General features: G+C 44.8%; 1 protein-coding gene across 3 annotated transcripts in view; it reads left to right on the top strand.

The window, feature by feature from the left end:
* SVOPL (SVOP like) overlaps nt 1-25672 on the top strand; it is a 96145-nt gene that overhangs the window by 20483 nt on the left and 49990 nt on the right. For all 3 annotated transcript variants that reach the window (XM_033950734.1, XM_033950735.1, XM_033950733.1), the window contains 6 exons: nt 714-805; nt 3175-3273; nt 5782-5853; nt 12124-12248; nt 15816-15879; nt 22347-22472. In XM_033950734.1, coding sequence (XP_033806625.1) covers nt 714-805; nt 3175-3273; nt 5782-5853; nt 12124-12248; nt 15816-15879; nt 22347-22472 — 578 coding nt within the window. The remainder of the gene's footprint in view (nt 1-713; nt 806-3174; nt 3274-5781; nt 5854-12123; nt 12249-15815; nt 15880-22346; nt 22473-25672) is intronic.

Here is a 25672-nt window from a genome sequence, read left to right as displayed (position 1 = left end):
AAATAATAATACTCACTGTAAATTTATGGTGGGACTGGATATGTTTATTCAGAAATGTGAGAAAATTTTGGAGAAAAAGCATTATTTTATTTCATCAGTCTTATATTAGAATTTTTGTATACTAAATTTTATATACGTATGCTTTGGAAACCCATTTTCTAGTATTACTGTCGTCATTCCAGGATATAGAAATATTTGCTGATTGCAATAGTGTCTCATTCTCTTCCTTGTAAAATGAGTACCTGTAATACAAATGAACCCAAAGATAGGAAAATTCAATATCTTCTCCTTTTATGGGGCTAAGGAGAAGTCAAATAAGATCTGTCTTACAACAGGTAGAAAACTCAGGCAGAAGAGATGATACTTGTGATTTTAACTAGAACTTTCTTTTTCTATGTTTGCTCTCAGCTGCACAGTGATCTTACTGGTAAGCTTAATATGTGACTAACGGACTTTCCCGCCAAAATTCAAATTCATGACTAACAGCCTTTTCTGCCTCAATCACCTCAAGTCCCGGCCAATCAGGATTGAGGACCCACTATATATAAAGACAAACTGCAGACTTCACAGCACACCCTGAAGAAAGTCACAGCACGATGACTGAAACATCTACCCAGATGTGACGAGACCCAGAAAACTGTAACAATGAAAAATCAGAGGGTTGCAAGAGCACAGTCGTAATCCTATTTTTTTTAATTTTTTTTTTCTTCTAGAACAGAAGACGTACACCGTGGAAGATGCAGTAGAATTCATCGGGTTTGGGAGATTTCATATAATGCTCTTCCTAATTATGGGAAGCACTGGGGTATGTTATCATTTTGAAAAATTCTTCTACTAGTTTTGTATTTTTCTTAAGAGAATAGCAATGAGCCATGCCACCTCACCCACTTTTTAGTCTCCCTCTAGATAATATCATTTGAATTAGGGTTTCAGTCAATGCAGAAGGCCACGTGGTAGAGCCGCACACAGATGGCTAATCGTGCAGCTTCTACGAGAAAGTGCTGAGAAGTTCTCAGCCCAACCAAAAAGAGAAAGATGCGGATATGGTTCAATGATCTGAAACAATGTCAAAGCCTAGAATTTTGTTTCTGAAAATTGACACTTAGGGCTCCTTTTATCAAGGTGCGCTATGGGGGTTAGTGCGTCGGACATTTCATCAGGCGCTAACCCTCAAGGCAAGCCAAAATACTAATGCATCGTCAATGGAGGCATAAGCAACTAGCACGGCAGGCGGTTTAACGCGTGTTAAACCCCTACCGCAGCTTGATAAAAGGAGCCCTTAAAGTTACACTCTTTTCAGCTACAGTGTCAAAATAGCGCTCAGAATTGAGGAAGTTGGTTGCTTGGGCTAAGAACTTTTCAGTATCCCCCTCGTACCGCAGAATTAAAAGCATCTAGGAATAAGCAGTTGATGTCCCCAAGCCATCTCAACAATGACCTTTGGACTTCTCTTTTAGGAAATTATCCAAACTTTTTTAAAAACCTCTTGAAGCTCAGTTCAAGCATGCAGAACTTGTGCACTAATGGAGAAGACTGTCTAACATATGCACACAAATATTCTGTAGTGAGGGTCTGTAGTCCTTCATATTCCTGTATCCAAATCTAAATAATTAAAACAAAAAACAGCATTTTGTATACTTTAAACAAGTGTTTATAGATGCGTTTTTAAAATATATATGTATATATTCAGGGCCGGATTTAGATGAAAAGAGGCCCTAGGCTATTCCACTTATGAGGCCTTTTCACCTCCCATTTTTAAGTTTGTAAATTACATGAGAGATAATAAAATACATCATTACTGTGATATATATCAATATGTTAAATGAAACAGGTTGTTATTGGTACTAACCTTTATAAAAAATGTGACACGGATAACAAATAAAAGAAAGTCGAGAACACTTATTTGGACATTTATTCTCAGCACCATATATAGTACTTGTAACAATAACTAATCAAACAACACACAACATTGCCCCTTCCTATGTCCGTAGTGCCCCCAGTGCGTCCTTCCTCACCTCACCCCCCTCCGATGCCCGCCTGCCTCCCATCCCCCTTCCATTGACCACCCCCCCATGCCATCCTGCCTGCCTGCCTTCCATTAAACCCCCTCACCCCCTTCCGATGCCAGCCTGCCTGCCTCCCATCCCCCTTCCGCTGAAATCCCCCCCCACCCCACCCCCGATGCCAGTCTGGGCTGCCCTGTCCTGACGGATCCACGTTTTGCCTCTCTCCCCGCGGGGCTGGGCTTTGCCCAGCTGTTTCCAGACTGATGTCTTTCCCTCCCCGATCCTCCTCCCAGGGCGAGAAAAAGAAAGGGAGAAGCCGAGTCGGTGCCCCGTTGTGGCCGGAGCCGGTTCCGATCCCGAAGCATAGAATTTCTCCTTATTTTTGGTTCAGTGTTTTAATGTTCACTGTTTTTAGGCTCACTGGCCTTGATTCTATAAAAGACGCCTGAAGTTAGGTGCCTAGATGGGATGTACTCAAGAGTTCAATTACTTATGAACTTCGAATGAAATAATTGCTCATTTTTTTGCATTTTAGATACCAATTTTTTTATAAAACTTTTATCTACATATTGCACGTAGCACATTTCACTTAGATTATTTTGGCAATATTTTTAAGGGTGGCTTTTCTAGCCGTTTTTATGTCCCTCTATTTTCCTCACAAAGTTCTTCACTAATTGTTTATTTCACATTTATATCTATTATCGAGACCATATGATGTATGGGGCAGAACTTATTTAGGTTTCATTTTAACTTGGTGCTTGTCATCTATGAGTTTTCTGCCCGGGGCCATGAAAGTTACCCATTTTTAAACCCAGGCCCTTACTGAGGTGTCTCATTTATTATTTATCATATAGTTTGCTATTATCTTTGGTATTATTGTCTCATTTACAATGAGTGAATTCCTTGGAGAGCCTCATATAGGGTCCTACTATTTGTTATGTGTTTTATTGGATTATATTTTGGGTAGTTTACCTAGAGTCTTTTGATTGCCTTTATTCTATAACATCATGTCTAAATCCTGGGAATCCTGATCTGCCTATGCCCCTCTCCCTCCCATTTCTCATTAGAAATAGGTGGTTAGCAAATTAGTGTAATGAACCAATAAAACAAATCTGTATTCTAAATATATATTGTAAAGGTGTTTCTATTCCTTTTCTCGTTCTTGTAGATTGTAGAAGCCATGGAGATTATGCTATTGGCTGTTATTTCTCCACTTATCCGCTGCCAGTGGCACCTTGAAGACTGGCAGGTGGCATTTGTCACAACTGTAAGTAAACCTCTGTTAATAGAATTCTGCAATCAAGAGATAGTGAACGAGAGAGAAAGGAACAGTCCCAAAATCATCTTCGGTATAGAGACGATGCCCTCAGTAGATGTAGATATTTAAAAAAAATTATTATTTTTTTTTTCTTTAAACTAGGTGTGTCAATGGTAAAACCATATTTGGTGGAACAAGGGCATCAGTGAAACTAATGTATACATCTTTGAGGACAGCAGGTATATCGTCTCACATGTCAGTGACGTCATCCACGGAACCCAGTACGGACACTGCCGAATACACTGTCACTTTAAATCTTTAGGCAGTGCCCACACCATGCGCATGCAGGTGCCTTCCCGCCCGTCGGCAAGCAGGTATAATCTTCTTACATATGGGACTCCCAAACTGCCAGGATCATGACTCTGGAAGAGATGGAACATTGAATTAACAGGATCCTGGTGAAACCCAACCGGGTTGGAGGGAAAGTTGGTGCTCAAGTAGAGAAAAGATTCTGCAGAACCGCTTGTCTGAACTGTCTGTCTCTTCTGGAGCTGTGATCCAAACAATAATGAGAGATAAAAGTATGAACTGAGGACCAAGTAACCTCTTTGCAGATGAAGAATGGCAGCCTTAGCTCGTACATTGTGTGCTGTCACATGGCCTTGCAGCGTCAGCCTAGCCTGAGTATACGTGAAGGAGATACAGTCTGCTAGTTACAGAGATGGTTCTTTTGGAAATAGCTATTCCTGTTCTGTTAGAGTCAAAAGCCAGAAAGAGCTGGGAGGTCTTTCTTTGAGGTTAAGCCAATCCAGGTAGTATGCAAGAGCACGCTTGTAGACTAAGGTATGATGCGCTGATTCTACAGGATGAGAATGTGGCCTAGGAAAGAAAGCAGGTAAAACTATGGATTGGTTAAGATGGAATTCTGAGACAACTTTTGGGTGGAATTTGGGATGTGTCCAGAGGACTACCCTGTCATGATAAAATCTTGTGTAGGGAAGATCCAAAACAAGAGCCTTAAGTTCACTCATGGCATGCAGAAGTGAGAGCTAAAAGGAAATTAGCTTTCCAAGTGAGATGATTCAAAGAACAAGATACAAGCGGTTCAGAGGGAGGCTTCATGAGAACAGAAAGAACCACATTGAGATCCCAAGCAACAGGAAGAGACTTGAGAGATAGTTTTCTGTGAAATAGGCCTTTCATGAATCAAATTATCAAGGACTGTACAGATAAAGGCTTCTTGCCTAGAAGTGAATGGAATGCACTGATAGCACTAAGATGAACTCTAACTGAGTTGGTCATCAGACCAGAATTTGATAGGTATAGAAGGTAGTCCAGTATTGATGGGAGTCAGGGAGCGGACAGGTAATAAGTTTTAGAGCATGTAATGCACACCAGGAAGAGAATCTTGTCTATTTAAAGCAATAACAATGCTGAGTGGAAGGCTTCCTAGAGGCTTCTATCACAGCAGATACAACAACCAAAAGACAGTATGAGTTTATTTGTTTGGAGAAAGAAATCACACTGCTAGTGCTAACGAATGGGGATTTGGATATAGGAGAGACCCCTCATTCTGAGTGAGCAGTGTTGGAAACAGTTGCAATTTCCATTGCTTCATGAAAGAGAGCTTTAGGAAAAGCAAAAATGATACCTGGCATGGCCAGAAAGGTGCTATCAGGATCATGGTGCACTGATCCTGACAATGTTTGAGTAGAGTTTTCCCTTTGGGAGAGACTGGAGGAAATGCATACAGGAAATTGTTTCCCCAGTGAAGTAGAAAGGCATACAAAGCCATGCAGTTGGGGGACAAAGACTCTGGAACAAAATCGTGGAAGTTTGTTGTACTGAGGAGAAACAAAGAGATCTATGCACTATTCCCCACTGAGAGAAAATTGGATGCAACAAGGTCATGCTGAGAGACCATTTGTGAGGCTGAAGAAGTCTACTCAACTTGTCTGCCAGAACATTCTGCTTCCCCATTAATTAACCCACCCTGAGAAGAATCCCATGAGCAGTTGCTCAAGTCCAAATTCTGATTGCTTCCATATAAAGGGGATGAGACCTCATAACCCCTTGTTTGTTCAGATGGAACATGACCAACTGGTTGCCTGTACAGATAAGAACTACGTGGTGGTGTAGACAGTCTTGGAACATCTTGAGAGAGTTCCTATCACTTGTAACATGAGGAGCTTGATGTGGAGGCTTTGTTTGCAGTGAGACCATAATCCCTGAATGTATAGACCACCCAAATGAGCTCTCCAGCCCAGCACTGAAGCATCTGTAATTAGGAGTTTTTGATGATGAGGGGGCTGGAAAGGCAGACCCTAGATAAGATTGTGTGGCACCATCCACCATTGGAGAGAATGACATAGATCTGTAGTCACACATATTGGAGCAGATAGAATTCCTGTGGCTTGGGACTATTTTGCTTCCCCTTAAAAGTAACGGAGCTCTGTGTCTATTTAGATATCATCATCAATCCAGTTAATTTTGGTGGTTCATATTTTGTCTTTGCAGATGGTGTTTTTTGGTTATATGGTGTTCAGCCTTTTCTTAGGCTTCTTAGCTGATCGATACGGTCGATTGAAGGTAAGCAAAATGGGGCCCTTTCATAGGCATGAGAGTCTGAAGATCCTGCAGTCATTGCAAGTCTCTATCACCACAACCCCAGTATTTAAAAATAGGTTGTAGAATTCTGTGTCAAGCTAGGTCAGTTCGGCAAATACTCCAAGTATTTTTTAGTTTAATTTTTGTAGCCCCTAAAAGTCCTGCTGCCCTAAAAAGTTGTCTATTTTACCTGCTTTTTGAAGGTGAATGTGACTAGCCAAATATCTTCAGTATGAGGTATTTTGTCTACCAGTATACCCCCACGAATTCGCGGTTCGCGGACTCAGTCATTCGCGATATTTTCTGACCGCCTCTTCCGGGAACTAAAGCCAGGCTACACCAATCAGGAGCTGCTTTGATGCGCCAGATAGCGTGTCAAAGCAGCTCCTGATTGGTGTAGCCTGGCTTTAGTTCCGGAAGAGGCGGTCAGGAAATACCGCGAATAACTGACCGATGGAAAAGCAACTTTCATTTTGAAGGTAGGAGATTTAGTCAGGATGTTACCGGCTCTGGAGAGTACGGGGTTTACCCTCAGGAAGATCCTGTCTTGCTTCCCGCTGGACATCAGCCTAGATCAGTGTTCTTCAACGACCGGTTCATGGACCAGTGCCGGTCCACAGAAATTTCCTGCCGGTCCACAGGGCCAGAACATTAGGCCCAAAACAGTGTTCTTCAACCGCCGGTCCACGGTGCGATCGATGCGGCGTTATCTTCGAGCCAGCTCCCTCTTCCTAACTGATTCAGTGCACAAAGCCAAGGGCAGTGGCTCCTACGTGCGTCCTGCGCCTGAACCGGAAGCCTTCTCTCTGACGTTGCAACGTCAGAGGGAAGGCTTCCAGATGAGGCACGGGATGTGCAAGGTGCAATTAGTACTATTATGGGGGCGGGGACTGGGGTGGAGATTGGGTAGAGATGGGCGGGGTCTGGCCCATGACTTAGCCCCGTGTTCTTCAACCGCCGGTCCACAGACCGATGCCGGTCCACAGAATAATTCTTTTATTTCTGCCGGTCCACAGGTGTAAAAAGGTTGAAAAACACTGGCCTAGATTATGGACTGTTCATCTTTTTTTTTTTTTTTTCCGGCATTCGCTGCTGTCCCTGCAGCCCTCTCCCACCTCCGATCCGCTCCTAGACCGCATACAATATTTGTGGTTTTTTGAAGTTCGTGGGTGCTCCTGGAACGGAACCCCTGTGAATTTTGGGGGAGTACTGTATTGCAACGTGAAAAAGGATGCTCGGACCCACTAACAGGAAATTGAGCTAGATTAACTCCATTGTATAACTTTTCTGCCTGTTTGCTAATGTGATTAAAGGGCCACTATGAATAGGGTTACAAGGCATCCAGGAAAACCCGGACATGTCCTCTTTTTAGAGGACTGTCCAAGTGCCCGGATGGACTTTCCCAAAACCCGGCAGTTTGTCCAGGTTTTGGAAATCCCCGACGAGCTCCGGCTGCATCTGGAGGGCCTCTGAGCATGCGCGTAGGGTTACCGGACGTCTGGATTTCCCCAGACATGTCCTCCTTTTGAGGACACGTCCAGGGATCGGGACGGTTTTTCAAAACCCGGCACTTTGTCCAGGTTTTGAAAAGCTTCTATCAAATCGCCATCGGGCAGGAGGGCATCCGCGCATGGGTGGGCCTGGGGGGGGGGGGGGAGGTCTAGAGGGTCCGGATTTTCCAAATGGAAAATCTGGTAACCCTACATACGTGGATGATGTCATACACATCTGCGCATACTCCAGGTTCTCCAGATGCGGCTGGAGCTTGTAAGGGGAAGAAGAGCGGAAGCTTTGTGGGGGCAGGGCTGGGGCAGAACAGGCCGGGGTTTTGCGGCCCAAAATATGGTAACCCTAACTGTGAACATATGTTTAATAAATAATTGCATAATTCTAAAGTGGGCCAGAAAATTGTAGAAGTTAAAATTGCAAAAAAAAAAAAAAAAAAATTCAATAAGGCCCTCATGTACTAAGCTGCGGTAGAGGAATTCTGGGCTCATCAGAACAGTGTCTAAGCATTTAGCACTCTGGGCTGCAGTAAAAAAAAAACTCTACTGTAGCTTAGTAAAAGAGGGCCTAATTATCTAGGGGCCTTTTTACTAAGCTGTACTAAAAAGTTGTCTGGGTTTTCCTGTGCACTGAAGCCATTTTTAGCATGATGGCAAAATGGCTTCATTTTCCGTTATTCCCATTAATGGCCACATGCTAATTTCCCCGTTAGCGTATGAGCACTTATAGATGCTTATTTTCTAGGTAGTAAGACTCTGATTCTATAAACAGTGGCTAACTTGTAGGCAGTGGCGTACCAAGGGCGGGGTGGGGCGGACCGCCCCCGGAGCACATCCTGGGACCTGCACTTCAGCGTGGATGCCGGTCCACCCCCATGACCAAGAAAAAGGCTAAGAAGTAAGAGGGAGCGGCGAAATCATCCTTTAAGGAACACCCTCCAGATCTGGCTCTATCCCACCCCCTTCAGTGACGCCACCCCACAGCGTTCTCAACCATTGGTCAACCTTGCCTGGTGCTGTGACCCCAGGAGCCAGAACGCTGATCGCCGTGGCCTACCCAGGGTGGGGCAGGGGTGTATGTAAAAAAAATTGACGGGCCGGCTGGGGGGTGTCAAAAATGATGGGCGGGGGGGGGGAGGTGTCAGAAAATGATGGGCTCCAGGTGTCACATACCCTAGGTACGCCACTGCTTGTAGGCACCATTAAGCGCAAGTGTCTTATCGGCTAGGCACCATTTATAGATTCATACCGAGCAGCAAGTAAGCAATCATAAACAACGGTACGTGCAGAAACCTTAGGCGCACTCCATTTCTGACAGGGTTTTCTTGGCCTAAATGAGTGCACCTATCTCAAACCATGCCCAAAATCTACCCAGAATCTGCCCCAACCATGCCTACTTTCTGGTAGACACCTCGGAGTAGAAGCCTACCTACCGCAGCCCGGAGTGCTTAATACTCCGACGCTGCTCTGATGCTCATAGGAATTCCATGAGCATCAGAGCATTGAGGCCCAATTGGATAGAAGCCTATCTAAATTGAATAACAAGCTCAATTAAGCTTTTTAATCAGCACTGATTGAAACATAGGTGCCTATCAAGAAAGCGCGATTCTGTAACAAGGTGCCTCTAAAAATTTAGGCGGCCTTCAAAAAAATAAGCACTATGCATGTTAGGCATGGGCGTGGCTAAGTGTTAGGCGCCTTCTTGCAGAATCGCTGCTCTTAAGCCTGCTTAAGCGCTCACATGAGTGCCTACCTTTTAGTTGTGCCTAGAGCTGACCTATTTAAGATAGGTACTAAGATAAACACTTTCAATGTAAAGTGTGGTAATATCCAATAATGTAAAACAAGCACAGCGTAAGCCGACTCATTCAAAAATGAGTGACCTTGAAAGAGACCTGGGAGTGATGGTAGACACAACATTAAAGGCGTCGGCGCAGTGCGCCACAGCCTCAAGGAAAGCAAACAAAATGTTGGGTATCATTAAGAAGGGTATCACGACCAGGACGAAGGAAGTCATCCTGCCACTGTATCATGCAATGGTGCGCCCGCACCTGGAATACTGTGTTCAGTACTGGTCGCCGTACCTCAAGAGGACATGGAGGTACTCGAGAGGGTCCAGAGAAGAGCAACTAAGCTAATAAAGGGTATGGAGGACCTCTCATTACTGACAGACTGAAAAAGCTAGGGCTTTTCTCCCTGGAAAAGCGGAGACTTAGAGGAGACATGATAGAATCCTTCAAGATCATGAAGGGCATAGAAAAAATAGACAGGGAGAGATTTTTCAAATTAAGGGGATCAATAAGTACAAGAGGGCACTCAGAGAAATTGAAAGGGGAGAGGTTTAAAACAAACGCCAGGAAGTTCTTTTTCACACAGAGGGTGGTGGATACATGGAACGCGCTACCAGAGGATGTGATAAACAGAAGCACGCTACAGGGGTTCAAAGAAGCTTTGGATAGGTACTTGGAAGACAAAGGGATTGAGGGGTATAGATAAGAGTAGAGGTAGATTATAGGGATGGGATTAGAGGTAAGTTACAAAATTAATCAGGGATCACTGTTCAGGCACTAGGCCTGATGGGCCGCCTAGGGAGCGGACTGCTGAGCAGGATGGACCTCTGGTCTGACTCAGCGGGGGCAACTTCTTATGTTCTTATGTTCTTATGAAAAAGCCTCAGAAAGAGCCTTCCCACCTCACCAAAACGGCTCAAAGAGGCGGTCGAGCGGTCACCTCACCGGCAAAAAACCTTCATTACATGTTAATGCCTTATGCTGTGCTGTGCTTTGCCAATAAAAATATAAATATAAGGATAGAGGAAATCTGTCCACTTATCTTCGCTGATCGGTACACCAACGATGGCCAGCGTTTCACAATTTCATGCTGCCTCAGGGTGTATTCCGACCGATCAGGCTTCTGAACACAAGAGAAAATAGCATAGATAAATAAACATCTCTATTTTTCTGATGTGTGTTAGGCAATATACAATTGTTAAAAGATATAAAGAACATGCCTTTTCAAAACGGACGCCAAAAACGGACGCTGGCCATCGTTGGTGTACCGATCAGCGAAGATAAGTGGACAGATTTCCTCTATCCTTATATTTATATTTTTATTGGCAAAGCACAGCACAAGGCATTAACATGTAATGAAGGTTTTTTGCCAGTGAGGTGACCGCTCGACCGCCTCTTTGAGCCATTTTGGTGAGGTGGGAGGGCCCTTTCTGAGGCTTTTTCCTTCATTTTTGAATGAGTCAGCTTATGCTGTGCTTGTTTTTATATTATTGGACATTACTACACTTTACATTGAAAGTGTTTATCTTAGTACACATTGAGTTTTCATAATATCTGGGTTAGAGAATGACACGGTGACAAAATTCATCACCGTTCCCGTCCCCGCGGATAACCGCGGGAAATAATCCCATGTCATTTCTAGTGTCTATTTCAACCTTGGTCCTTCTACACCAGCATTTTTCAAAGCAAAGCTTGCGGGTCAGTGGTTGTGGCCATTCATACTCTGATTCTTATGTGAGCCAAGGATAATGAAGCCATTATGACATCACTGATGTGATTGGCTCTTAGGCACTGGTGGAATGAGGCATTATGACATCACAATATCTGCTCTGGATACCAGAGACTGTCATTCTGTAGAGTCTGTTTCAACCTCAATCCTTCTACACCAGCATTCTTCAAAGCAAAGCTTGAGGGTCAGTGGTTGTGGCCATTCATACTCTGATTCTTCCCTCTCTCCTTAAAGAATGACATGAAGATGGTTTCCTGCGGTTATCCATGGGGACGGGAACGGTGATGAATTTTGTCACCTTGTCATTCTCTAATCTGGGTCTTTATTGGCTATTTAAGATAAGTGCCACTCAGCGTGATTCACTAAACAGTACCCAATTGTGCTTGAATCGCGCTGAACGATACCTATATTGGCGCCCAACTTTTGGCCACTTCTTATAGAATTTGCCCCTTAGTGCTCCAGACTAGAGAATGACACGGTGACAAAATTCATCACCGTTCCCGTCCCCGCGGATAACCTTGGGAAATAATCCCATGTCATTTTCTAGTGTCTACACCAGCATTCTTCAAAGCAAAGCTTGCGGGTCAGTGGGTTGTGGCCATTCATACTCTGATTCTTCCCTCTCTCCTTAAAGAATGACATGAAGATGGTTTCCCGCGGTTATCCGCGGGGACGGGAATGGTGATGAATTTTGTCACCGTGTCATTCTCTACTCTAGACCATGGTAGAACCCTCTACCGTGGTTTATAAAAAAAAAAAAAAAAGAAGGGGGGGGGGGAGATGTCATTGTTTTAAATGGCTGATTAATTGTGCCGATTAAGCCTAATTGAATAATTAAGTTAGGTGCCTAGAATGGCTAAGTATGCTGATTTAAACACCTAACTTCAAGTGCCATTTATAGAATCTGGGCCTAGGGGCTCACCTGGTAATCCTGTGTTAACCGGTTAGCATGCGGCGATGTAGCTGCGCTAACTGATTAACACAGAACACGCCTATGCTCTGCCCCAGACTTGCCCCCTGGCGCTAAAAAATAAAATTGCTTTTTACCATGCAGGAAGCGTGTGCTAATCCCCAAACCGCATTTCATGAGTGCGCGCCGTGGTAGTGCATTTGAACCTGCGGCGCTTACCACAGTTTGGTAAAAGGGACCTATAATTTGTAATCTTTTGGAACCTGGAGTTATGCAGTACCCCCTGTCAATTACTTCATTCTGATCCTGGTTTTCCAGATTCTGCTGATCTCCTTCATCTGGGGAACCTACTTCTCTTTGCTGACCTCTTTTTCCCCCTCGTACGGTTGGTTTGTTTTCCTGCGATGCTTGGTGGGAAGTGGCGTTGCAGGTCACGCACAAGGGTAAAACTCTTTCTACAATAAATTCACTTCACATCTATGCACTGGAAAAAAAAATGAATAAAGCACGATGAAAGAAGTATACATTTTATTCTTAAGCTCAAGAGATGAATAATAATAGCTCCTTGGAATACATATTGGGGAGAGGCCCTGATCAAGGTTATTCTGGGTCTTCAAACACAATCTTGCCTATTACCCTCATGTTTTCAGATGGATGGAATCCATTTTGGTCCTCAAGGTCTGCAACCCAATTGAGATTTCAAGATTCTCGCAATGAATATGCATGAGATCTATTTGCATACAGTAGAAACGGTGTCTGCAAATAGATCTCATGCATATTCATTTGGTCACTATTATAATAAAGTCTATTTTACCGGTGCCTAAGTTAATTAACAAACGCTGTTTAAAACAGCACCATTAAATCGCCTGCCAGCGCCAAAATAATATGCACCAGAATCACGCCTGCAAAGGCGCTTTAGGGTGCCGAATGCCACCATGGGCGCAGCTAATGCCGGAAATGGATCAGGTGGCCTAAATGACCCCTACATAGGCGCGATTCATGATATAGATAGGGCCAGAAGTGTAGGTCCACTCTTCTTTCACAGGGTATAGTCACATAATCTTAAAGTATGCAATCATTCTCCGTTCAGTCTGTCACCTTCTTATGGGCTTCAACGGTGACACTTCCCCCCATCTTCTATTAAACTGTGCTAGCAGTTTTTAGTGCAGAGAGCCGCGCTGAATGGCCCACGCTGCTCCCGACGCTCATAGGAACTCTATGAGCGTCAGGAGCAGCGTGGGCCATTCAGCGTGGCTCCCCGCGCTAAAAACTGCTAGCACAGTTTAATAGAAGAGGCCCTTAATAGTCTAAAGACTTTCATAGCATTAAGACTTAGACACCCACCTCCTCATTAGCCATCTTAATCGGTTCATAGCCAACAACGCGGAAGACAAAGGCGCGCGCCGACAACTGAGCGCAAGACGCGCCGAAGAAAATTACTGTTTTTAGGGGCTCCGATGGGGGGGTTTTGTTGGGGAGCACCCCCAGTTTACTTAATACAAATCGCGCCGGCGTTGTGGGGGGTTTGGGGGGTTGTAACCCCCAACATTTTACTGTAAACTTAACTTTTTCCCTAAAAACAGGGAAAAAGTGAAGTTTTCAGTAAAATTTGGGGGGTTACAACCCCCCAAACCCCCCACAACGCCCCCACAACATGGCGCGATCACGCCCCCCCCCCCGTCGGACCCTAAAAACAGTAATTTTCTTCAGCGCGTGCCTCCGCGCTGCGCTCAATTGTCTGCTCGCGCCTTTGTCCCGGCGCGCTTTTGACCTGACACCATCTTAATCTTAACATAATTTTTACTATATCCTTTAGAGTTTGAACAGCGATTTTAACTTTAAAATTTACCAAATAAAACTTTTATATCTTCACATGTACAGTCTACTTTGTTTTCTGCTGTTCATTGGGGGATATTCTGAATACCCAACTGGATTGTGCCCATCGAGGACCAAGGGTGCATTGTTATAGAATTTGCCCAATCTGTGCCTAATTTGGGGGGGGGGGGGGGAATTAAACCAGGTTTCGTTTGGTGTAAAATAAATCCTCGTACCTAAAAATTAGGCATGGACCCTGGCATTAGGTGAATAGCATTTAGCCCTCAGTTTTTTTTCAGTGCCATATGCGCAAGGGCTGATTGAAAAGTAGCAAGACTTTTTTGAAATTCAGAATCCGATGGCTCCAAAGGATCTCGACATGTGTCTTTTTTCAAAGCCGCATCCTTCACATTCAGTACATTTTGTGCAGCAGACTGTTGTGCATTTTCACTTTTTGCACTGTGCCGGCGTTACCCTCTTTGAAGTGCTTCCACTACCACAATACTAAAGCACGGCTCCTTGTTTTGCCACCGTATGCTTGCCGTAACATTCATTACCGCGCCTTCCGCGTTTAATACAAAATTCAATCACACACCTCTGGCGTCCTCTCGCGTTGGCCATGACAAAATGCACGAAGTTCTTCCTCTCGCTGTGACTCAACAATGAAGACTGCGACAGTCCAACTGCAGGTTCAGAAACGTCGATGTTCGAGCTTTACGAGAATCAACACAAACGTTGCCACATCTACGTCTTGGAAAGGAAAACGAAAGCAGTCTCATTACTTTTCAATCAGCCCTTGTAGAATTTCATCCTCTATGCATTTTGGTTGATTTAGGCCCGGATTCTATAAACGGTGCCCTGCCTTCACCTAATATAATTGCTTTAATTGGTTTTAATTGACATGGTAATTAAAAAGTCGTCAAAAAAAAATTAGCTGCCAGGAGGTGCCTATTCTTATAGGTCTTAGAATCGCATCTAAGTATGGTACCTAGTGGGGCCTAAAGTCAAAGCAGGCATGCTTAGGGGTGGAGATGACCTTAGACGCTCCATCAAACTTAGGGGATGTAGAAACATAGAAACATGATGGCAGATAAAAGCCAAATGGCCCATCCAGTCTGCTCATCCGCAGCATCCACTATCTCCTCTCCCTATTGGCTAAGGCTCTTTACACCTGCATTGTGATGTCATAGAACTTTATGGTTATAGAAACATAGTAGCATGATGGCAGATGAAGGCCAATTGGCTCATACAGTCTGCCCATCCGCACTAACCATTATCTCTTCCTCTCTCTAAGAGATCCCACATGCCTATCCCACACTTTTTTGAATTCAGAAACAGTCTCTGTCTCTACCACCTCGTCCAGAGACTGTTTTATGCATCTAGCACCCTTTCTGTAAAAAATAATTTCCTTAGATTACTCCTGAGCCTAGGACCTCTGCCTTCTCATTCAAGAGCTTTCTTTCAAATGAAAGAGACTCAACTTATGCGCATGTAAGTTTTTAAAATCTCTATCATATTTCCCCTCTCCCACCTTTCCTCTTTAAGACTGTCCCCATACGCCTTATGACGAAGACCACACACCATTTTAGTAGCCTTCCTCTGGACCGACTCCATCCTTTTTATATCATTTTGAAGGTGCCTTTAAAACCCTGGCCTACATTACCAATGCCTAAGTTTTTCAGTAGCCGTGATTCTGTTAGCGTGGCCTAGAGAATGACACGAGGACAAATTTGTCCCCGCCCCCCACAGGAACTTCATTTCCCTGTCCCCGCAAGTTTTATTTGCTGTCACTGACCCTGCTTCATTCCTATAAGCTCTGCCTTAACCAAACAAGCCTCGAACACATGATTGTAAAGGGTTTTGAGGCTTGTGCAGATGAGGATAGAACTTGCAGGAATGGGGCAGGGACAGGAAAAGAACTCGCAGAGAGAGGACAGGAAAATGAGTTCCTGCAGGGATTGGGAAAAATTTGTCCCTGTGTCATTCTCTACTGTGGCCATCACTGTTTTTAAAGGGGCCGGCTGATGTAGGTACCATTTACAGAATCCAGGCCTTGGTGCCTATATTTCTGGTCTCTCTGTTGTCGTACTGTGCTACCTAGCTCGTCTTTGCTTCCTAACTGGTTGAATAGGTGTTTGTTAAAAGTTGTTTCAAAAAATGCTTAGACTTACCATCACTGCTGTATTTTTCTTTAGGCTTATTATAAAGACTGAATTTTTGCCTACAAAATGGCGTGGCATCTTCTTGCCTTTAACTCAGGTAAGAGACCATGATATGCCGACTGACCCCATATTGTTTGATGAATTTTGTGACAGAATAACATTGTAGTTGGTCTTGGACAGCCAAGAAAACTTTGGTTAGTTTTCATTTTCAATTAACTTTTGCAATTTTCATGTTGCTTTTTTTTTTTCTTTTTCTTTTCATATTTTCCCAACATGTTTATGTTTATTGCATATTTTGTATACCAGAGGTCTCCAACCCTTTTCATGTAAAGGACCACAGTGCAAATGAAAGAAAGCTCTGAGGGCCACCAAAAGATTTAAAGCTTACACTTAACTATGAATTTTGTTAGCCACCTTGACCTGCTTGCTCACACTAGAGGTCTGCATGGGAATGGGGATTCCCCCCCCCCCCAGGTCCATGGGAGTCCCACAGGGATGGACACTGGTTCTCCTGCCTACCTTTGTTCCAATGTTCCTTTGTTCTGCCTGCCTACCTTTGTTCCAATGTTCCTTCTAAGCTTCTTCGATCCCTCACATGGGAGAGCTCTGTACGTTCACCAATCAGGGAGAAAGAGTTGGAGCTTGCTGGCCAGTCATGAGCACTTCCGTGTAGAAGTGCTCCTGATTGTCCATCAAGCTCCAGCTCTTTCTCCCAGATGTGTAGAGCCCTCCCAGCAGTGAGCCTTGGCGTGAGACCTCCCCTCAAAAATCTTGTTGGCTCAAGCCTGCCACCACTCACTGCGGCTGTGCAGAGGAGTGCGGGAGAGACTGGGCAGCATAACTGTGCAGCTCCGGAGTCAGACTACCCTGCATTAAACTGTTTCAGCCCTGCAGGTACCGACATTAACTAATAATAATAATAATTATAACAGTTTATATACCGCAATACCGTTAAGTTCTATGCGGTTTACAAAAGATTATTGGGGTACAAGTTGAGTTGACATACAAGTTGAATTAACTTAAGGGATGTGGGGAACAATTGGGAGAAAGGGCATCTTCACTATATGTAAATCTAATTTATTGTAATTTCTTATTAACTATGTAACTAAAAAAAAAAAAAAAAAGAGCGGAGGGGGAGAGAATTGCTGCACCAGGCATCTTCTTTCTGTTCATCAAATTCTGCCTTAAATCTACTTCTTTGGGATAGCATTTTGTTGATATGCCAACCCCACCCGACTGGGGAAAAGGGGGGGGGGGGGGGGAGAAGGGGTATTGGTTTTATGCCTATTCTGGCAGATGTCTGACTTTGTTTTGAATTTTCTGTAAAACTCAATTAAACCTAAAAACTGTCAGAAGTAATTGCTGCTTTTTGGGGAGAAAGGTAATTTTTAGGGTGGGCATGGAGGGGATCTCTCACGGGGACAGGCGGGAATGGAGGGGATTCCTCGCAGAAACGAATGGGGATGGAGGATATTCTGGTGCGAACGGGTGGGGATGGGCAGAATTCTGGCGGGGACAGATGGAGACGGGCAGGATTCTGGTGGGGACGGGTGGGATTTCTGGCTGTCCCTGTGCAACTCTCTAGTTCCGACTGGGTAATACAGTACTCCCCCGATATTCACGGGGGTTCCGTTCCAGGAACCCCCGCGAATGTCAAAAAACCACAAATACGGTTTTTAGGCAGGGGAGACAGGAGAGGGCAGCTGGAGAGGCAGGAGGGGGCAGCCGGAGCGCCGGCAAGAGAAGGAAGTCACTTGCTGTATGCTCCAACCGCCTCTTCCTGTACTAAAGTCGAGCCTCATCAATCAGGAGCTGCTTTGACAGGGACCTCCTGATTGGTCAGGCCCAACTTTAGTACAGGAAGAGGCAGTCGGAGCATACAATGAGTTATTTATTTCACTCACTGGCCCTCCGGCTGCCCTCTCCTGCCTCCCCTTCGCAGTCGGAAAATACCGCGAATGACTGGGGGAGCACTGTACTACGATTCTACAACACTTAAAAGATATATTTAAAAAATTCACTTTATTGTGGAGGGTCAATTAGCAAATTACATATATGTGACACATCACCCATTTTTACCACAAACTACATTGGCTACCCCTTGAATCTAGAATCCTATTCAAGTTCACGTGCTTCTGCTACAAAACTGTTTTTGGTCTATCTCCGATCTACCTCATTTCAACCTGAACTGCAACAAAAAAAAAACTCCCACAAAATCAATCTTTTCGCCTTCCCCTCCCTAAAACTATGTCAACTCAAAAGGTTCTTCGACAAAACCTTCGCCTTCCAGGCGGCCAAACAGAATCCTTGGCTAGCCCAAATTATGCTCAAGGCCCCCACCTACCTTCATTTCCGAAAAATACTCAAAACTCATTTATTCCACGCTCAAAATCCCAAATCCCCTCTCTTCTACTTCTCTCACCCCTCCCTCAAAAGACCCAATCTCTCCCGTTTCCTCCTCTCATTGATCTCCCCCAACTCGCTAACTCCAATGACCTGTACAATCCCCCCTCTCATGCTCACCTTCATCACCTCATTGCTTGTAATTCTGATCAATTGTAATTACTTGTTAAATCTTGTTTATTTGTTGTGAAAACTCCCCTCCTCATGCTCACCTCAATATCTTCACTATATGTAAATCTAATTTATTGTAATTTCTTATTAAATTTTGTTTAATTGATGTGAACCGCCAAGAACTCCCTGGGTATGGCAGTATACAAAAATAAAGTTATTATTATTATTATTATAATAACGCAATTGTTTGCAGTTGATATATCAAGTGGGCAAGATTGAAATTAATGTATTTACAGGATTTGAAGAGCATTTGAGCCTACTATTTGAGGGCTGCAATGGAGAACTTTGAGAGCCGCACATTGGAGACCGCTGTGACAGGGGCATAGCTACAGGTGGGCCCTGCCCACCCAATCTTGGTTCAGGCCCGCCCAGTCTGTCTTATGGCAGAACGGAGCATGTGGTGGATAACAGCCTGGCAATGGCCTCTGCAGTGCAGGCCATTGAAGAGTTTGCCACAGCAGCTTAGGTGCTGCGCCAGGGCCAGGCTGCAGCAATGGTCCCACTCACAACAGCGCTGCATTTCCGTGCCACCCAGAGTTCCACCTCCAGAGAAGGGTGAGTCGCTGCCTGCCGCAGCTCCAGCTCTGAAGGTGGGGGGGCAGACAGGGTTCGATGGCGCACTTGGTGGCCTTGCAGATCTTGTTCTGCACACAGCTGTGCTCCTCCAGGGTGTATCCATGCATGTGGACAGAGAGGTTTCTGGGTGTGCCTGCCCACTATAGGCTGAGGCCCACCCAAATCTGGCTGTCTGGCTACACCACTGCACTGTGATACCATCTTTCCATCAAAATGAAAGCGATATACAAATTAAAAACAAGAAAGGACATTTAGAAGGCAAATATCTATTTGTAATATGATGGTGAGAGAAGAGCAAAAGAGAACGGACAAGAAAAATGTAGAGAAGGAAGAGCTCAGTATTGACCAGTCCTGATCACCAACCAGCTGTCATTGAAAGCTTGAGCAGTATTTGTGTGTTTGCAGAGATTTATATGCACTCGTTTTCGTTGTAATGCACAAAGCCATTATATACTGGCACAGGCGTCGGAACAGGGGAGGCCACAGGGGTCGTGGCCTCGCCAAAGACTGAAGAAAGACATTGTACAACTCGAAAGGGTCCAGAGAAGAGCGACTAAAATGGTTAAGGGGCTGAAGGAGTTGCCCTACAGTGAGAGATTAGAGAAACTGGGCCTCTTCTCCCTTGAAAAGAGGAGACTGAGAGGGGACATGATCGAAACATTCAAGATACTGAAGGGAATAGACTTAGTAGATAAGGGCAGGTTGTTCACCCTCTCCAAGGTAGGGAGAACGAGAGGGCACTCTCTAAAGTTGAAAGGGGATCGATTCCGTACAAACGTAAGGAAGTTCTTCACCCAGAGAGTGGTGGAAAACTGGAACACTCTTCCAGAGGCTGTTGTAGAGGAAAACACCCTCCAGGGACTCAAGACAAAGTAGATAAAGACAAACTGTTCACCCTCTCCAAGGTAGGGAGAACGAGAGGGCACTCTCTAAAGTTGAAAGGGGATCGATTCCATATGAACATTAGGAAGTTCTTCTTCACCCAGAGAGTGGTAGAAAACTGGAACGTTCTTCCGGAGTCTGTCATAGGGGAAAACACCCTCCAGGGATTCAAGACAAAGTTGGACAAGTTCCTGCTGAACCGGAACATACACAGGTAGGGCTAGTCTCAGTTAGGGCGCTGGTCTTTGACCTTGAGCAGACTGCGTTGCACGATGGACCACTGGTCTGACCCAGCAGCAGAAATTCTTATGTTCTTATGGTGACCGCCCTCCCACCCGCTTCTTGGTGTTCTAATTTTCATATCTTCCGGCAGCTGCCGCACAGCATCAGCGAGAAAGCCAGCCCCGGAGCACTCCATTCTACTTCCGGGGGCAGGATGGCTTGCTGACACTGCGCAGCGGCTGCCTGAAGATTTAAAAGTACAGCGCCGGGAGGAGGTAGGTGGGGAGAGTCTGCACCGTAGGATTCCGCGGGGCTAGGGCGGAGCTCCTGGGCCCCCCAAACCAAGCAGCGTTCCGCTGCCTATGATATACTGTATATGTTAATCTGTAAGTATAAATGTGCACTAAAGAGTTCTTTTAAGTAAGTGGCGATAAATGCTACCTCACATTTACCACGGCTTAAAATGGCTTACCAATGGAGGCGTTCAGGTATCTACGGTAAGTTCCAAATCTGCACATACTACCTGCGTGATAAAAATATTTGTAAATTTGTATAATGGGGGGGGGAGGGGAAAAAGTCTGGGAGTAGAGAATAGGCATTCCTGCGCTAATCAGCTAGCATGTCCGCATTACCGTGCGCTAACTGGATAGCGCAGGTTTACTTCATGAGCCCTTACTGCCTACAAAGTGGGTGTCAATAAGTGCCCCCATGGTAGCTCTTTTTAGTGGCCACATGATAAATGGCAGCATTAGCGCTTGATCATTAATAGGAAAAAAAAACAGGAATTACTAAGCTACAGTAAAAATGGCCTTAATGTATGGGAAATAAAACTTACACTAACCCCCTCTTCTACGAAACCGCACTAGCGGTTTTTAGCGCAGAGAGCATGCAGAGTGCTGCGCTGAATGACCTGCGCTGCTCCCAACGCTCATAGAGTTCTTATGAGCGTCGGGAGCAGCACGGGACATTCAGCGCGGCTCCCCGTGCTAGAAACTGCTAGCGCAGTTTTGTAGAAGAGGGGGATAAGGCTACTGTTTACCACAGCTTAGTAAAAGGGACCCCTAAGTGATTTTGAATGTATTTTAAATTTTTAGATGCCTATATGAACCACATATGAAGGCACATCTCTATTATATCTCTGCTACATCACTGCATGTAATAAGTTGCTGAAAATGGGAGAGTGGGTTGCAGTGGTTAAAGCTACGGTCTCAGTACCCTGAGTTTGTGGGTTCAAATCCACGCTACTCCTTGTGACCCTGGGCAAGTCACTTAATCCCCCCATTGCCCCAGGTGAGGCCACTAGGACAGACAAGGAAAAATGCTTGAGAACCTGAATAAATTCATGTAAAACATGAATTCTGAGCTCCCTTGGGAGAACAATATAGAAAATTGAGTGAATAAATAAAAGCTACAAGGGGACATCAGTGTGTGAGTGGCAAATGGACCCGAAAAAAAATGATCAAGGTGGATTTGCAAATAATAGCTAGTCATTATGAAAATGCAGATAATAGAGGGGACAATTTTAACTGAGCTCTCTAGTGGCAAAATATATGAGTGGTTTCTCTTTGAAAATCTACTTCCAGTCAGTGCAGATTGGGAACAACCTATGGCTTTGCACCTGAGAAATCTGTGGAGGAGAATTTCCCATTTCTCAGATATGTAGCTGACTAACTTCTGATAAGTACAGTGGTGCCTCGCACAACGAACGCTGCACACAACGAACTTCATGTCTTGATTCACACAACGAACTTCGTTTCACACAACGAACTTCGTTTCACACAACGAAGTCGCCCGAGCTGCCGATGTATTGCATCCTTCCACGCAGGCAGTCGTTAGTCACTGCGCTTAACTGCCCTCTCTCACTGTATACAGTCGTCCTTTTAAGATAAACTCAATATTTTTTATATATCATGGCTTCTAAAAAAAGCAGGAAGGTGATTTCTGTTGAAATGAAACGGGAAATAATTAGAAGGAGTGAATGTGGGGTAAAACAGTGTGACCTCGTCAAAGAGTTTGGCCTCAGCAAGACCACCATTTTCACAAATTTATCTTTTTTTATGTCATCTTAGCATATTTTATGCTGCAGAACGAATTATTTTTTTTAACATGTATTGTTATGGGAAAACGCGTTTCACATAACGAACTTTTCGCATAACAAACTTGCTCCTGGAACGAATTAAGTTCGTTGTGTGAGGCACCACTGATCTTCAAAATGCATTAGGACAAAGAATGGAAATAAAAAAAAAAAAAGTCAGGAGTATAAAAGGTGTATTAAAATGTGTATTTTGTCTATCACTTTCTGTTTGAAAGATTTTCTGGTTGACTGGATCTTTATTGGTAATTGGCCTCGCAGCTGTTATAAACCCCATTGCTGGGTGGCGCTGGCTTGTCCGCACAGCCTCCCTTCCTGGACTTGTTCTTATCCTTGTGTTTAAGGTGAGGAATGTTTTGACTTTCATTTTTACTTCAGTGTCATTCTTAAGCTGAAACAGCAAAAACATTGGGGCTCCATTTACTAAGGTGCGCTCGCGGTTTTAGCACGTGCTATAATACCGCACGCGCTAAACGCTAACGCCTCCATAGAGCTTGGGTTAGTATTTTTTTATTTAGCGCATGGTTAGCGCGCATTAATCTTTAGGGCACGCTAAAAACGCTAGCACATCTTAGTAAAAGGAACCCTAGATTTTGCCGTTACCGCAGGTTAATGCAGAGCACTTGCAAATCTATTGGGGGCATGGCCAAAATTTTTCCCATTGCAGGTTATGGTACTCGGGCTGGTTAGTGAGGAGGCAGTAAATGGCGCTCAAACCTTGACAGCCACCAAAATGGCACTAAACACTCTTTTATAATGAGCACTCAAAAGATGTGCTTCTACTAAAGCAGTGTCTCTCAGACTGTGTGTCACGGCACAGTGCTGTGCCCTGAGGAGATTCCAGGATTTTACTTTAGTTTTAAAAATTCCCTTCATAAGTAAACACTAGACTAGATGAGATGTACATCGCGTATGCACAAGTCTGCGTGCGTAAGGATACAACCGCCCAGGCTGGCCCGACACTCGTCTGCACAGGGCAGGAGTAAATCGTCGAGGGCCCCTAGGCACACAAGTACACTGGGCCCCCCTGCCCCGCCCCACCCCACTATGCGCCCAGGCGGAAACAGGAAGCTGCATCAGAGGGAAGCTTTGGGCAAGCAGCACCGCTTGCAAAATTACAGTTCCCGTTGCCTTTTTTACACGCGTTGCTTGCTTGTCTTACTTTCCCTCGATGGGGGGGGTTGCCGATTGGGGTGGGGCCCATGTTGCCAATCGGGGGGGGCCCGCGTTGCCGACTGATGCTGGAGGGGCCCATCGCCGTTTGGAAAAAACAATGTTGATGCCTTCCTTCATCGGGCCCCCCTGACCATTTCGGGCCCTAGGCACGTGCCTACTTGGCCTATTGGTTAATCCTGCCCTGCCTCTGCAGCAAGGATACAACCGCCCCACTGTGCTGACACTCCTTTGCAGCAAGGTATTTATGGTTGTGGTTGGCGGGGATCGATTGGGAGGGAAGGATGGAGGGGCAGCGGGGGTTTGGGGGCAGCGGCGGGTGCACGAGGGATGGGAGGGAGGGAAAGATGGAAGCTGGGCAAGGGTTCTGCTGCACAGGGGGATGGGAGGGATGGAGGGATAGAAAGATGCTGCAGAGGGAAGGCACAAGGGGATGGGTGAGAGGGGAGGAAAGATGTTGCACATAGGGGGGAAAGCAAAGGGGAAGAATTGGGGTGAAGGAGAGGAAGGGAGAAATGATCATGTACATCAGGGGTGTCCAAAAGGTCAATCGCAAAGGCAACGCAAGTCGATCGCAGATTTCATCCCGGACTCTGAGATAGACTCGCATTGCCTTTGCGTTCTCCCTGTTCCCCGACGCCATAAAAGGCAATGGAAATTCTGACAGGAAGAGGAAGTTCCGGGCCAGCCAATCACTGCCTGGCAGGCCCAGAATTTCCTCTCCAACATTAGAATTGATGTCGGGGGGAAGGCTGATGTCCTTTTGCGACGTTGGGAAACAGGAAGAACTCGGTGGCATCGTCGGCGGTGGTTTGTTGGCCTGTTCCCAGACGTCGGCGGTGGTTTGTTGGCCTGTTTCCAGACAACATCCCCGGTGGTGGCTTGGGGAGAAAGAACGGGGAGACAGAAAGACAGGGAAGCAGAACAGGAAGACAGAAAGACAGACAGGGAGACAGAAAGAAAGAAAGAAAGAAAGGGGGGGCATGGAGACAGAAAGAATGAAAGGGGGGTAGGAAGACAGAAAGAATGAAAAGGGGCATGGAGACAGAAAGATAGGGGGCATGGAGACAGAAAGAAAGAAAGGGGGCACGGAGACAGAAAGAAAGACAGAGAGAAAAAGAAAGAAAGGGGGCACGGAGACAGAAAGAAAGAAAGGGGAGGGGCAGGGAGAGAGAAAGAAAAAGGGGGAGGGAATGGAGTATGTCAGGTGGCAGGGGACAGGCAAGGAGAGAGGAAGAAAAAGTCAGAATTATGAGAAAGCATTGCAGGGATAAAGACTCCCTAGTCACAAGTCATGGCAAAAAGTGACAAACTATTAGGAACTAGGCTCAAATGCCTTTTTGAAATCATAAGCCTTCAAGTGAGACTTAAATGACTTCAGAGATTTTTCTGTTCGCAGATATAACGGGAAGGAGTTCCAGAGAGTTGGAGCCATTACAGAGAAACGAGAGTCTCTGTAAACACCCAAAAACAGCTGCCTCAAGGGTGGAAAGGACAGTAAAGATTGATTTGAGGAGCGCAGCTCTCTCCTGGGTGAATAGGGAATCAAATGAGAAAATAAGAATAGAGGAAGACCAGAATCTGAAAAGTGAGAAGGTTATATTTGAAAGGTGTCCTGAAAGAGATCGGAAGCATGTGCTCAAGTCTGAGAAGCGGAGTGATATGGTCAAATTGTGAGCGATTTATAAAGAAGCCTGAGCGCAGTATTTTGTACTAGCTGGAATCGATGCAATTGGTATTTCGGAAGTCAACTCCAAACACCCTCCCCCACCCATACACACACACAGGATCCTCTGTGGCACCAAAGTATAACCCGAGAGTTGAAGAATAAAGTAAATTCAGAATCTGACTCAAGTTTTAAGTTTCAAGTTTATTAAAATATTTGATTTGATTGCAAAATCCAAATCCAATGCGATTTACATTTAGCTAAAAATTAGGTTAAAAAAAACCCCAAACAAAACAAGACAATTGGAAGTATTTTAACAAAACAATACATGTGAAAAAGGAAGTGAAAAAAAATTTGAAGGATTCATAAACAATAAGGGATAGGTAATAAAACAAGAGGTTGGGGAAGGTTACTCACTTAATTTTCGCTTACCAGCACTACTAGTCAACTGTAAAGTATCCTAATAATATAGAATTTAAATGATTCAGTTAAAAGTGTCCTTAAAAAGCCAGCTTTTTAGAAGACTTTTAAACTTACTAAGTAATTTTTCTTCTCTTATATTGATCGGCAGCGAGTTCCAAATTTGAGGGGATGTAACAGAACGAGTCGTATCCCTCCTTGAATAATTGCTGCAGAGGTCAAAGTGTTCCAAAAGGGTTCTCATATGGATTGGAACCGGAGTCCAAGCACAGAGTCTAGATCTGT

Source organism: Geotrypetes seraphini, chromosome 7, assembly GCF_902459505.1.
Source record: "Geotrypetes seraphini chromosome 7, aGeoSer1.1, whole genome shotgun sequence".
Taxonomy (NCBI): Eukaryota; Metazoa; Chordata; class Amphibia; order Gymnophiona; family Dermophiidae; genus Geotrypetes; species Geotrypetes seraphini.
The sequence above is the reverse complement of the archived record's forward strand: the minus strand, read 5'-3'. Positions and strand labels throughout refer to the sequence as shown.